We start from the raw sequence: 13,276 nt of genomic DNA on the forward strand, positions 1-13,276 counted from the left end.
TTCTAGTTCTGTGAAAAATGCCACTGGTAGTTTGATGGGGATTGCATTGAATCTGTAGATTGCTTTGGGTAGTAGAGTCATTTTCACAATGTTGATTCTTCCAATCCAAGAACATGGTATATCTCTCCATCTGTTTGTATCATCTTTAATTTCTTTCACCAGTGTCTTATAGTTCTCTCCATACAGATCTTTTGTCTCCTTAGATAGGTTTACTCCTAGGTATTTTATTCTTTTTGTTGCAAAGGTAAATGAGTGTGTTTCTTTAATTTCTCTTTCAGATTTTTCAACATTAGTGTATAAGAATGCAAGACATTTCTGTGCATTAATTTTGTATCCTACTATTTTCCCAAATTCATTGATTAGCTCTAGCAGTTTTCTGGTAGCATCTTTAGGATTTTCTATATATACTATCACATCATCTGCAAACAGTGACAGTTTTATTTCTTTTCCAATTTCAATTCCTTTTATTTCTTTTATTTCTCTGATTGCTGTGGCTAAAACTTCCAAAACTACTTTGAATAATAGTGGTGACAGTGGGCAACCTTGTCTTCTTCCTAATCTTAAAGGAAATGGTTTCAGTTTTTCAGCACTGAAAACAATGTTGGCCTAAAACTTCCAAAACTACTTTGAATAATAGTGGTGACAGTGGGCAACCTTGTCTTCTTCCTGATCTTAAAGGAAATGGTTTCAGTTTTTCAGCACTGAGAACAATGTTGGCTGTGGGTTTGTCATATATGGTCTTTATTATGTTCAGGTAGGTTCCCACTATGCCTACTTTCTGGAGAGTTTTTATCATAAATGGGTGTTGAATTCTGTTGAAAACGTTTTCTGCATCTATTGAGATTATCATGTGGTTTTTATCCTTCAATTTGTTAGTATGGTGTATCACATTGACTGATTTGCGTATGTTGAAGAATCCGTGCATTCCTGGGATTAAACCCCACTAGATCATGGTGTATGATCCTTTTAGTGTGCTGTTGGATTCTGTTTCCTGGTATTTTGTTGAGGATTTTTGCATCTATGTTCATCAGTGATACTGGCCTGTAGTATTCTTTTTTTGTGACATCTTTGTCTGGTTTTGGTACCAGGGTGATGGTGGCCTCGTAGAATGAGTTTGGGAGTGTTCCTCCCTCTGCTATATTTTGCAAGAGTTTGAGAAGGATAGGTGTTAGCTCTGTTACTTCTTTTTCATTTCTAATTCTGTTGATTTGAATCTTCTCCCTTTTTTTCTTGATGAGTCTGGCTGACGGTTTATCAATTTTGTTTATCTTCTCAAAGAACCAGCTTTTAATTTTATAGATCTTTGCTATCATTTCCTTCATTTCTTTTTATTTCTGACCTGATCTTTATGATTTCTTTCCTTCTGCTATCTTTGGGTCTTTTTTTCTTCTTTCTGTAATTGCTTTAGGTGTAAGGTTAGGTTGTTTATTCGAGATTTTTCTTGTTTCTTGTGGTAGGATTGTATTGCTATAAACGTCCCTCTTAGAACTGCTTTTGCTGAGTCCCCTAGTTTTTGGGTCATTGTCATTTGTTTCTAGGTATTTTTTGATTTCCTCTTTAATTCCTTCAGTGATCTCTTGGTTATTCAGTAGCGTATTGTTTATCCTCCATGTGTTTGTATTCCTTACAGTTTCTTTCCTGTAATCGATATCTAGTCTCATAGCACTGTGGTCGGAAAAGATACATGATACGATTTCACTTTTCTTAAATTTACCAAGGCTTGATTTGTGACCCAAGATATGATCTACCCTGGAGAATGTTCCATGAGCAGTTGAGAATAAACTGTATTCTGTTGTTTTGGGTGGTAATGTCCTATAAATATCAATTAAGTCTATCTTGTCTAAAGTGTCATTTAAAGCTTGTGTTTCCTTATTTATTTTCATTCTGTATGATCTGTCCAGTGGTGAAAGTGGGTTGTTAAAGTCCCCTACTATTAATGTGTTACTCTTGTTTTCCCCTTTTATGGCTGTTAGCATTTGCCGTATGTACTGAGGTGCTCCTATATTGGGTGCATAAATATTTAAAACTGTTATATCTTCTTCTTGGATTGATCCTTTGATATGTAGTGTCCTTGTCTCTTGTAACAGTCTTTATTTTAAAGTCTATTTTGTCTGATATGAGAATTGCTCCTCCAGCTTTCTTTTGATTTTCATTTGCATGTTTTTCCATCCCCTCACTTTCAGTCTGTATGTGGCCCTAGGTCTGAAGTGGGTCTCTTGTAGACAGCATATATACAGGTCTTGTTTTTATACCCATTCAGCCAGTCTGTGTCTTTTGGTTGGAGCATTTAATCCATTTACATTTAAGGTAGTTATCAATATGTATGTTCCTATTACCATTTTCTTAATTGTTTTGGGTTTTGTAGGTCTTTTCCTTCTCCTGTGTTTCCTGCCTAGAGAAGTTTCTTTAGCATATGTTGTAAAGCTGGTTTAGTGGTGCTGAATTCTCTTAACTTTTGCTTGTCTGTAAGGCTTCTGATTTCTCTGTCAAATCTGAATGAGATCCTTGCTGGGTAATCCTCGTTGTAGATTCTTTCCTTATATCACTTTAAATATGTCCTGCCACTGCCTTCTGGCTTGCAGAGTTTCTGATGAAAGATCACCTGTTAACCTTATGGGGATTCCCTTGTATGTTATTTGTTGTTTTTCCCTTGATGCTTTTAATATTTTTTCTTTGTATTTAATTTTTGATAGTTTGATTAATATGTCTTGACGTGTTTCTCCTTGGATTTATCCTGTATGGGACTCTCTGAGCTTCCTGGACTTGACTATTTCCTTTCACATGTTGGGGAAGTGTTCGACTATAATCTCCTCAAATATTTTCTCAGACCCTTTCTTTTTCTCTTCTTCTTCTGGGACCCCTATAATTCGAATGTTGGTGGGTTTAATGTTGTCTCTGGGTCTGTTGTCCCAGAGGTCTCTGAGACTGTCCTCAATTCTTTTCATTCTTTTTTCTTTACTCTGTGGCAGTTATTTCCACTATTTTATCTTCCAGGTCACTTATCCGTTCTCTGCCTCAGTTATTCTGCTATTGATTCCTTCTTGAGAATTTTTAATTTCATTTATTGTGTTGTTCATCATTGTTTGTTTGCTCTTTAGTTCTTCTAGGTCCTTGTTAAACGTTTCTTACATTTTCTCCATTTTATTTCCAAGTTTTTGGATCATCTTTACTTTCATTACATTGAATTGTTTTTCAGGTAGACTGCCTATTTCCCCTTCATTTGTTTGGTCTGGTGCACTGGTGCATTTCTACCTTTCTCCTTCATCTGCTGCATATTTCTTTGCCTTCTCGTTTTGTTTAACTTACTTTGTTTAGGGTCTCCTTTTCTCAGGCTGCAGGTTCGTAGTTCCCGTCGTTTTTGGTGTGTGCCCCCAGTGGGTGAGGTTGGTTCAGTGGGTTGTGTAGGCTTCCTGGTGGAGGGGACTGGTGTCTGTGTTCTGATGCACGAGGCTGGATCTTGTCTTTCTGGTGGGCAGGGCTGCATCCGGTGGTGTGTTTTGGGGTGTCTGTGAACTTACTATGATTTTAGGCTCCTCTCTGCTAATGGGTGGGGTTGTGTTCCTGTCTTGCTAGTTGTTTGGCATGGGGCGTCCAGCACTGGAGCTTGCTGGCCATTGGGTGGAGCTGGGTCTTAGTGTTGCAACGGAGATCTCTGGGAGAGCTCTTTCCGATTGACATTACATGGGGCCAGGAGGTCTCTGGTGGTCCAATGTCCTGAAGTCGGCTCTCCTACCTCAGAGGCTCAGCCCTGACACCAGGCCAGAGCACCAAGACCCTGTCAGCCACACAGCTACTAGCTTTGGAGGGTCTCCTGCAGAGGAGGGGGGCAGCTGTGGCTCACTGCGGGGACAAGGACACTGGCAGCAGAAGTTCTGGGAAGTACTCCTTGGCATGAGCCCTCCTGAAATCTGCCATTATCCCCACCAAAAAGCCTGCAGGCTCCAGTGCTCTAATATCTTTTTAATAGTAATTTGTTTACTCTCATTTTAGAAGAATCGGGGAAGGAGGCAAATGGGTGTTAAGTCCACTTTGTTTAACTGGAAATTCTAACCTTATCCATTTTAAGCAAGCTAAACTTAATGAAATTACAATGACATCATCTGTAATTATATATTTTATATAAAGAAATAATGCTTTGCAAGGTAAACCATTTTCTTAGTAATGATGCTAAAGACATGTAAATAAATCTGTCCTCCTAAATACAAGAGTTGCTTTAGATACTCAGAAAGGAAAAGAGTTTTTTAAAAGATGTTTCCTAATGATATATACTTTATCCTGAAATACTAATAAACATTGTTAAAACACATTTATATTACTCTCTTCCCCGAAAAATGTGAGAGTCAAAAAACATGAATAGGGTTTCCCTGGTGGCTTCTTAGTAATGATGCTAAAGACATGTAAATAAATCTGTCCTCCTAAATACAAGAGTTGCTTTAGATACTCAGAAAGGAAAAGAGTTTTTTAAAAGATGTTTCCTAATGATATATACTTTATCCCGAAATACTAATAAACATTGTTAAAACACATTTATATTACTCTCTTCCCCGAAAAATGTGAGAGTCAAAAAACATGAATAGGGCTTCCCTGGTGGCGCAGTGGTTGAGAATCTGCCTGCCAATGCAGGGGACACGGGTTCGAGCCCTGATCTGGGAAGACCCCACATGCGACAAAGCAACTAGGCCTGTGAGCCACAACTACTGAGCCTGCGCATCTGGAGCCTGTGCTCCGCAACAAGAGAGGCTGCGATAGTGAGAGGCCAGCGCACCGTGAGGAAGAGTGGCCCCTGCTCGCCGCAACTAGAGAAAGCCCTCGCACAGAAACGAAGACCCAACACAGCCAAAAATAAATAAATAAATAAATAAATTTTTAAAAATGAATATAATTGTACCTCTTAGCTGTATGTTTGAAATATTACTTTAATATCAAATAGAAATGCATTTACCATTAGCAAGCCTGCAAATATTTATGAATATAAATCAGTTATTATGAACAATCCCAGGAAAAAATGGAACATTTGTGTATCTTAAGAGGAAACAGATATTAGGCCAATAAAATTAATGTTCAAAGCAGAAAATGTAACTCAAGTTGAAAAAAAATAAGCAGAGTTAACTAAAAGAAATTACTATACACTAGCCAATTTTTCGTTATAAAGAAAATAATGCAATTCCAACTGGAGAATCTAGGCTCTAACCTTTGCTAGTACTTATTTACATTGTTGTAACTTATATTTAAAAAATATTGAAATTAATCCAGAGCTTATTTACCCCCAATGTGTAAGGTATTCTTCAAAGACCACAGGTGCAGTTCAGTCAAGCAGAAAGACATCTGATGGCAGAAGGAATCTCTGTCCTGTTTAAAAAAATAATTAAGAAGAGGTGCCAATTAATTATCTTCTATTGCCAATAAAACCAAGATCCCTTAGAAATAATAAAAAGAATCACTTGCCGCTACTGATATTTGAGATATGGTTCATTAGAATAAACACACTTTAATGTATCCTTAGTTAACCACCCAGAAATGAACTCTAGAAAATGGAAAAAAAGCACTTCTTTTCCTACATTTAGTATATCATCACATTGAGAAATGTAGTAAGAAGAATATATATATTTGGGTTTCCAATAATATACGTTTGATTTTTAAGGCTCTGAGTATATTTAGAATTATTTAGCACTTAAGCATTTTTTAAAAATATTTTTAAGGAAAAGAAACATCTGTTATGTAGTTAGTAAGTACAAACACATTTTGTAGTCTACCTTTAATATACAAAGCAAATAGTTACAATCTCCCACATACTAAGAGGCTAATTAAAGTGGAATTTTCAAGGTAAATGATATATAGTTATTATTATAGGAAACATATTTACTTAGAAGTAAACTGTGTGAAACCACATTAGCATTCAGATTAGTTTGTTAATCTGCATGTCATGATAGATCCAGATAGTCTACTCTGAGTTACAAAAAAGAGATAGCAATAATGTACATCTTATATTTTCTCCCAGTTTTAACAGCACGGGCTAGTGATGGTTATTATTAACACTTTCTTTTATTATTTCCAACAAACTTCTGAATAACAAAAAACGCTTGAAAAATATTTTAAGACATCTTTCATATGGAGGAAAAAGTCCTCAGCTTCTTTAACATTCAGAGTGACTAAAAATATTTTCCCATACTATTCATATAAGTGATAATCCAAAATAATTTTAGACATAATACAAACTTTGTTGGTCCTTCCTTCACCTTTACATTTGACATCAATGGACTTACAATCATCAAGAATCAGATGCATGTTCAACTAACGACACACAGTGTACTAATTATTGAAATGGCAGAGTGAACAATTTCACAGCGTAAAAGAAGGGCTCAACCCTGCTTGGAATAGCAGGGCTCTGAGAAAGCTACAGACAAGTTGTAAAATGTCAGCGGGACCTCAAAGAAGCATAGGACTTCACCAGTTAAATGATGATAACAACAGATAATACTTACTATGCACCTACGTTGTGACACGCAGTCTTCTAAAATTTTATATGTATTAACACAATCTTTATAGCTACTCTTTGAAGTAGTACCATTACTCCTATAATGAGGAAACTAAGGTAAAGAAAAGACATATAACCAGCAGGTAGTGGAGGCAGGCTTTGAATCTGAACAAATCTGAAATCTCTGGTTTCAGAGTCTGTGCTGGCAACCACAGCACACTTACTGATTTGGGGTATACAGAGGTGTAGGGAGGGTGTACACAGCAGTTTGAGTAAAAGGACAGTGGTAGATCAAGATGCCTGGTGGAAAATGATAGAAAAATGAAGTTGAAAAGGGTAGCAAAAAAAGGCTATAATAAATAGCAAATTTTGGACTGATCTGAATTTACTCTCTTCCTTGTACTAAAGTGCCTTAAAAGGTTAGAGATGAAACAAAGGACCCTTCGACCTCCAGATGTGCCCTCCTCTAATCAGAAGCTGGCTGTCACTGTATATAGAAATGGGGAAGATGAGCTTGTGGGCTCATTACTATGAAGGATGCAATTCCTTACTAATAGGCAGTAGAGAAAAAGGTATATTAAGCTAATTTGTATTTTTCAATTCAACTGAGTATTATCTTTCAGAGTTGTCACTTGCGAGTGACTCTAGTGAGGCTGCCATCACTCAAAATATTTCCAAAGCTGTGTTCTTTGGAATTGCTTTCAGTTAGTTTCATGAGACTTATTCAAAATTATTACTTTATAGTTGTACTTTTTAAAAAATTAAAATACTTACTGTATTAGAATATGTAAACGGTGGCCTAGTCATTTGAATGGGTGAGCTCTGTAATGTTTGTTTAAAGAATCAGTTAATAAATTAAATAAATTTTGTATTTATTAAGCTTAATGTGTGGATTCTAGACTCTAACTGCCTGGCTTCTTATTCTAACTTCTCAGCTTACTCACTCTGCACAAGTTCTCCCAGCCATAAAATGGGTATAATAAAGTACTTACCCTCAAGACTGTTTTGAGGGTACCTTTATTCAATTACCTTATTATTGCTGCTGTTTTTGCTACTGCTATTACTCAAATGTCTAGCACTTTGCAAATTTATATGGAAAAAACAAAATAAGTATTAAATATGATCTCACCTTATATAGAGAGAAATGAATGAATACGTATTTACAATAGTGGTTTTATGAAGATATTTTATGGAGAAATTTCTACGCCAGAGGAAGTACTGATTTAGGACATGCAAATGCATAAATACTTCACTAGGAATACAGAAGAAAGGATGTGATAAAACAGGTGCCTACTTCTTCTGACACTGAGCATTAAAAGTCACAACTTCTAGACAGTATTAGAAAAGAAAAACTCACATTCTTCAATTTAGTGTTGATTCAGATACCAATAATTAGAACTTATGACAATTCAGACAAAGGCAAGGCTGAAGTTTACCTGTTAGTAGCTACATAATAAGGTTTCATCATGCAAATTACAGATAAAATTTTATAGCCAAAGCCAGAAGGCCACATTTTTACTTAAATATCAAAAGAAGACTGCACTTGAAATGCTATTTTTCAGTTTAAGTCAATTAATAAATAAAGAATTTGTCAAAACATTCCCCAGATAACAGAAATGGAGAGTGGATCATAGCTTCTTTTTAATCCATGCTGGCTATTATTTATAAGAGGCAGAGAAGCTTTTAAGTTGAAAACCAATAGGTCTACTGTGTATCTTTACTAAGTTTGAAAATCCCAAGCTACTCAGAAATTATGGAGTTTGGAGGAGAATAAGCAAACTGACATCTGTGGAGAGCGTCAAATGTCAAGTAAAAAGCCCTTGACCCTTTGCACTTGGACATAAGGGGAAATTCTGAGAATAGTACAGTGTAGAGTCTATGATCTGGACTTGAAAACAGGACTCATTTGTAGTTTCATTGGCGGTGGGGTCGGGGGGACTGAGAAAAATGCACGTGGTAGTTCTAAAAATGCCCCGATGTATATAAACAACGCTGCTCTAGTTTCCCACTAAATAAAAAAATAACAGGAGGAAAAGAAGAGAAACATTCTGCTCTATAAAGGACTCCTGTAGCCCCTGGAATATTTGGTTTAAGGGTCATGAAGTAGCCACTGGGGCTGGTGCCCAGTAGAACGTAAGCAGGACTGGTAGGCCTTCACATTAATGTACTCAGAGTGGTGGTATCCAAAGTGGGATCCACACCCAGCAAAAGTAGACACAGCGGCAGCAATAACGAGTTGATGGAGCAGTTCTAGCAAGTGCGGCAAGTGAGAAGGAAATGGCCAGTGTCCATTAGTAAATGATTCAACTTATTTATGAACACATGTGACAACTCCTGCAGGCTCCCCAAAATATGTGTGATTGAGGAGGCCTTGCAGGGTCATGCATTAGCAGGCAGGCAAAAGATAGTCAAATGTGGGTTATTCATCCTTCTTTTCCTCTGAACTTCAAATATCTGCTAATAAGACGATATATAAAGTTAAAAAGAATTAATGTAGTACATTTTTTAACATTTGTAAAAATCTGTAATTACTAGATGGCCATGGTGGGAGGGGACCAAATCAATAACCTTTTTAGTCCTCAAAATGTTATGCCATCTTTTACACCGTGCAAGTTTTTGAAAGACGCAGACCTTTGAAGGCCTTGCATCTTTCTCAAGAATGCCACCAGGTAAAAAGAATGCTGTAGGGCTTCCCTGATGGCGCAGTGGTTGAGAGTCCGCCTACCGATGCAGGGGACATGGGTTCGTGCCCCGGCCCGGGAAGATCCCACATGCCACAGAGCGGGGTCCGTGAGCCATGCCCGCCGAGCCTGCATGTCCGGAGCCTGTGCTCCACAACAGGAGAGGCCACAACAGTGAGAGGCTCGCGTACCGCAAAAAAAAAAAAAAAAAAAAAAAAAAAAAAAAAAAAAATGCTGTAATTTCCTTGTTTGAAAAATCTTCCCGAAGGAAGCAGTCAAGACTGAGCTCGTATTATTCAAATATTGTATTAATGCATATATAGTTGTTTTGAAGGAGGAAAGAAAATTTCAGTAGAATTCTGGACTCTGCATTTTGGGAGGGGGCGTGGGCAGGGATTAAAAAGGTAGTGAAATAGAGAGTGCCTACCAAAGTGGAGAAATATTGCCCCACTCAGTGCCCTTATGCATTTCTCTGGGGATAAAACCCAATACACATGACCTAGAACTAGACCAAAACTAGTTATATAAGGCAAAAATGAATAAAAGAATGAATGACTAAAAAATACAGCAAATTTTAATATTGAATAGGAAAAAGAATTAGCCAAATGAAAAGAACAGCAGAAGGGAAAACCTAAACAAAAAATTGCCCTTAATTTTTCATTTAAAATATCTTTTTAACTTTTTCAATTTTCTGTTTAATTTTATAAGGCAGTTGATGACAGTCTCAGATGTGTCAGAAGGCCATTCTAAATCCAAATGTCCAGTCTCCATGACAGAATAAGGAGCACGATTTAAACTGAGCTTGATCTAAATCTTGATTTTTCTCGTGTAGGAGGGAGAATCTATGATAGCCCAAATTTTGAGGACAGAGAAATGGAGGATCTTAGCCTTTCTCACTTTCTAGTTACATCCTCAAAAGCTTTAAAGTCTTCCTTCCAAAACAGATTACATTATAATAAATATTTATTTGCCTTAAGATTAATTGTTACCATATCGGTAAATTTTAAGAAAGTATCACAGAAAATAGAAACCATTGCACTAAGATGCTGTGACTTTTTTATACTTTTGATAACATTATTTTGGAAAAAACATTTAGAGGTAAAGTTGACGTGCCACTAAATAAATCTTCAGAATATTTGTCTTCCCTGGTTTCTGAAGTCAGCTATTTTGACTGCTTTGGAAAGGAGAGGAAGCCTGAGGGCAAATAAAACCCTAATGTAAAACATAATGGGATAGAAAAATTAACTAAGAGAAGAAGACATTGCCATAGCTTAATAAAGATGAATGATACCATGGTGCCAATGAGACATTTAAAATGAGATGTGTATTAGCAAAATACCTCAAAGAGCCTAAGGAAATATTTCTTGGGCATAAAGTTAGAACATATACTTGCTATTTATTATCAATAGACTTTCTGAGGATTATCTATCTATTTACCAATTTAAAATGTACAAAATTAAAGACAACTAAATAGCACAAATTTAAAAGAAACCACTAGTTGTATTAGGTGTTCTAGTCATAATTAGGTAATTTCAAAATTACCTAAAATACAGTGTATTCCCCCACAATCCCTTGTCTAATGCTATCTACATAAAATTACATTAATTATCTGTTAAGATATGCATGAACATATTTAATCAATGTCACATTATCAGAAATAAAGATTTCTGAAATATTCAACACTAAATCAAACAATCATGCAATGATAAAGTTTGTGTAAAAGGGCAGGAGTCTCAAACAGACCTCAAGCTTAGACTGAACATACTTTAACAAAAGACTAGATTAGTAGGTACACTGGGTAATTTGTACCTCAGTGAGTCCTATGATATCTAATCATTAATTAAATATCACAAATACTTTGAGCACCTTAAGTGTTTGACATTTTACTGAGTCACAGATACAGGATTTATAAATCAGGGTCTCTACTATCAAATAGCTAAAATCTAGTATAGCAGATAAAATAATCACAAAAACAATATGAAGTTTGTGATAAGTGCTAATTTAGCAACATAAACAAAGGGCTGTGGGTGTTCAGTAGATGTTCTAGTTTGATAATAAAGAAATTCTCTTATAAAGTAGAGGACATTGAAGAATTCTTAGATTTTGATAAAGGGAGAGAGAGAAAAAGGAGGGAACAATATACAAAAACATAAACTAGACAGAAAGATGCAAGGCATATTTAAGAGGTAGTAAGCAATTGGTTTGGTGCACAAATAGAAGAGATAAATCAGGGCCATACTAAGCAAGTCTTTAAATGCCAAACTTAGGAATTAGGACTTTATATCTTGTTAGGTGGCTACTGAGAAATTATGAATAGTTTCTGATCTGGTAAGGTATTTTAGAAACAGTAATCAACAGATCAGAATTGGTGCTGGAAGATTAACTTTGTAGATGGGAATATTGGAGGGATTTTTTTATACAAGTGATCTGTTAGAAAGGTAATAAAGTAACAGGCAACATCAATATTTAGCAACAAGGACTTGAATTGGGATGGTGGAATTTGGAATGTAAAAAAAGAATCAGATTCATTTGAATAAAGTATCAAAGGCATATGGGAACTGATGAATTGTGGAAGTGAAGAAGAAGGAAGAATCCGGAGTGACCACCATGAGATAGGGATCTGGTTACTGTACAGACATGACCCTTGCCTTGAACATGGCTCTAGTGAGCCAACATGCCTCCATCATCATGTGCCAGTAAAAGAGTACCAGCACATTCTGTTCACAACGACTGACTCAACTACTCAGCGAACAACCTCAATTTTCCTAGCCACTGACCTGGCCACTCGGTCTCCTGCTATACTTTAGTCTTGCCTTTCAGTTTGTAATCTGGGTCTTCCTCTTCCTTAGACTGTGATTCAGCTTCTTCACCCTGGCAAAGGACTCAAATACCACTGTTCTGGCCACACCTGGTTCCCAGGAACCCCTTACCCAGACCTGTTCCCACCTGGTTTATCCTAGTTTCAAGGGCAGGACTTGGATTGAAACATACATAGAAACAGGTCAGTCTAGAAAAGGAGCAAGTTTTGTTGTCAATAAACTGAATTTCAGACACAGTGGGAGTTTAAGTTATAAGGGTTGATATGAGTAGAAATGTCTAGCTGATAGCTAGAAATATAGAAAGGGGGTCTGGACTATATAAAAACTATTTTGGAATTTTCTAAATAGAAAGTAAAGCTAAAGCTACTGAAAAAGATCCCAGAAGAAAAATAAAGTCAAGGATAGATATTTTGGTAATTCTCCAACAAGGAGACATGGAAAAGACAGACTAAGCCAATATAGTGCCAGAAAAGGCATGGAGGAGAAAACGGGGTGTGTTTTTAAGTGGTTATATAGTGATCAAACTTGTTGTTTCTGAATTTTAATATAGAGATGACCTCATCATGGTTTAATGAGAAATAGAGTTTTATCAAGGACACAAAGATTAAGTCTTCTAAAGAAGGTGTGATTCTACTGCTCTAAACGCTGGGCTCTGAGCCCAAATGCCTTAATTCTAACCATGCTGTAACAAACGTACCCCGAATCATTCAACCTCTCTGCCTCAATTTCCCCACCAACAAAAACAGGGATAATGATATTGACCTACATTTTTAAGACTGCTGTAAGGATTAATTAATTCTGTATAATGTTCTGAAGATGAAAAGCACTGAACATTATTAGTGGGCATTACATAACTAATTGCCTATAACACTGAAAATGTTATCCTTAAATTTTACTCAAACAATAGTTATCAAATAAATGTCCTAGCTTCCTTAGTGACATTTATCTTCAAATGTTATTAAATTATTATTTTAAATATATCTAGATCTTTTCTATATCATGTTATCTCATAGCATATAAAGATCTAGATCACTTCAGAAGTCTAGAACACCTTTTCAACCTAAATATTAAACGTAAATATTTGGAACATATTTATCTGATAATGAGCACCCACTGTAATTAGTCAATAAATGCTAAAAGGTAATAAATACTTCAACTTACAAAACTTTAGATTTAACAAATAACACTAAGCAATGAAATGGTAGGAGCGAAATGCAAAAGAACAGAGCAGTGTGTTAAAAATACCATCTATCATGTCCTTATTTTTTTTTTTTTTTTGTGGTATGCGGGCCTCCATCTGC

At 36.1% G+C, this 13,276-nt stretch overlaps 1 protein-coding gene across 1 annotated transcript in view; it reads right to left on the reverse strand.

Moving 5' to 3' along the window:
- The window catches only part of WDPCP (WD repeat containing planar cell polarity effector), a 460,096-nt gene that overhangs the window by 356,166 nt on the left and 90,654 nt on the right, over window positions 1–13,276 (reverse strand). Inside the window, exon 3 of the mRNA XM_055088850.1 lies at window positions 5,265–5,349. Within this exon, the coding sequence (XP_054944825.1) occupies window positions 5,265–5,349 (85 nt within the window). The remainder of the gene's footprint in view (window positions 1–5,264; window positions 5,350–13,276) is intronic.

The sequence above is a fragment of the Physeter macrocephalus genome, chromosome 12 (genome assembly GCF_002837175.3).
Source record: "Physeter macrocephalus isolate SW-GA chromosome 12, ASM283717v5, whole genome shotgun sequence".
Classification (NCBI taxonomy): domain Eukaryota; kingdom Metazoa; phylum Chordata; class Mammalia; order Artiodactyla; family Physeteridae; genus Physeter; species Physeter macrocephalus.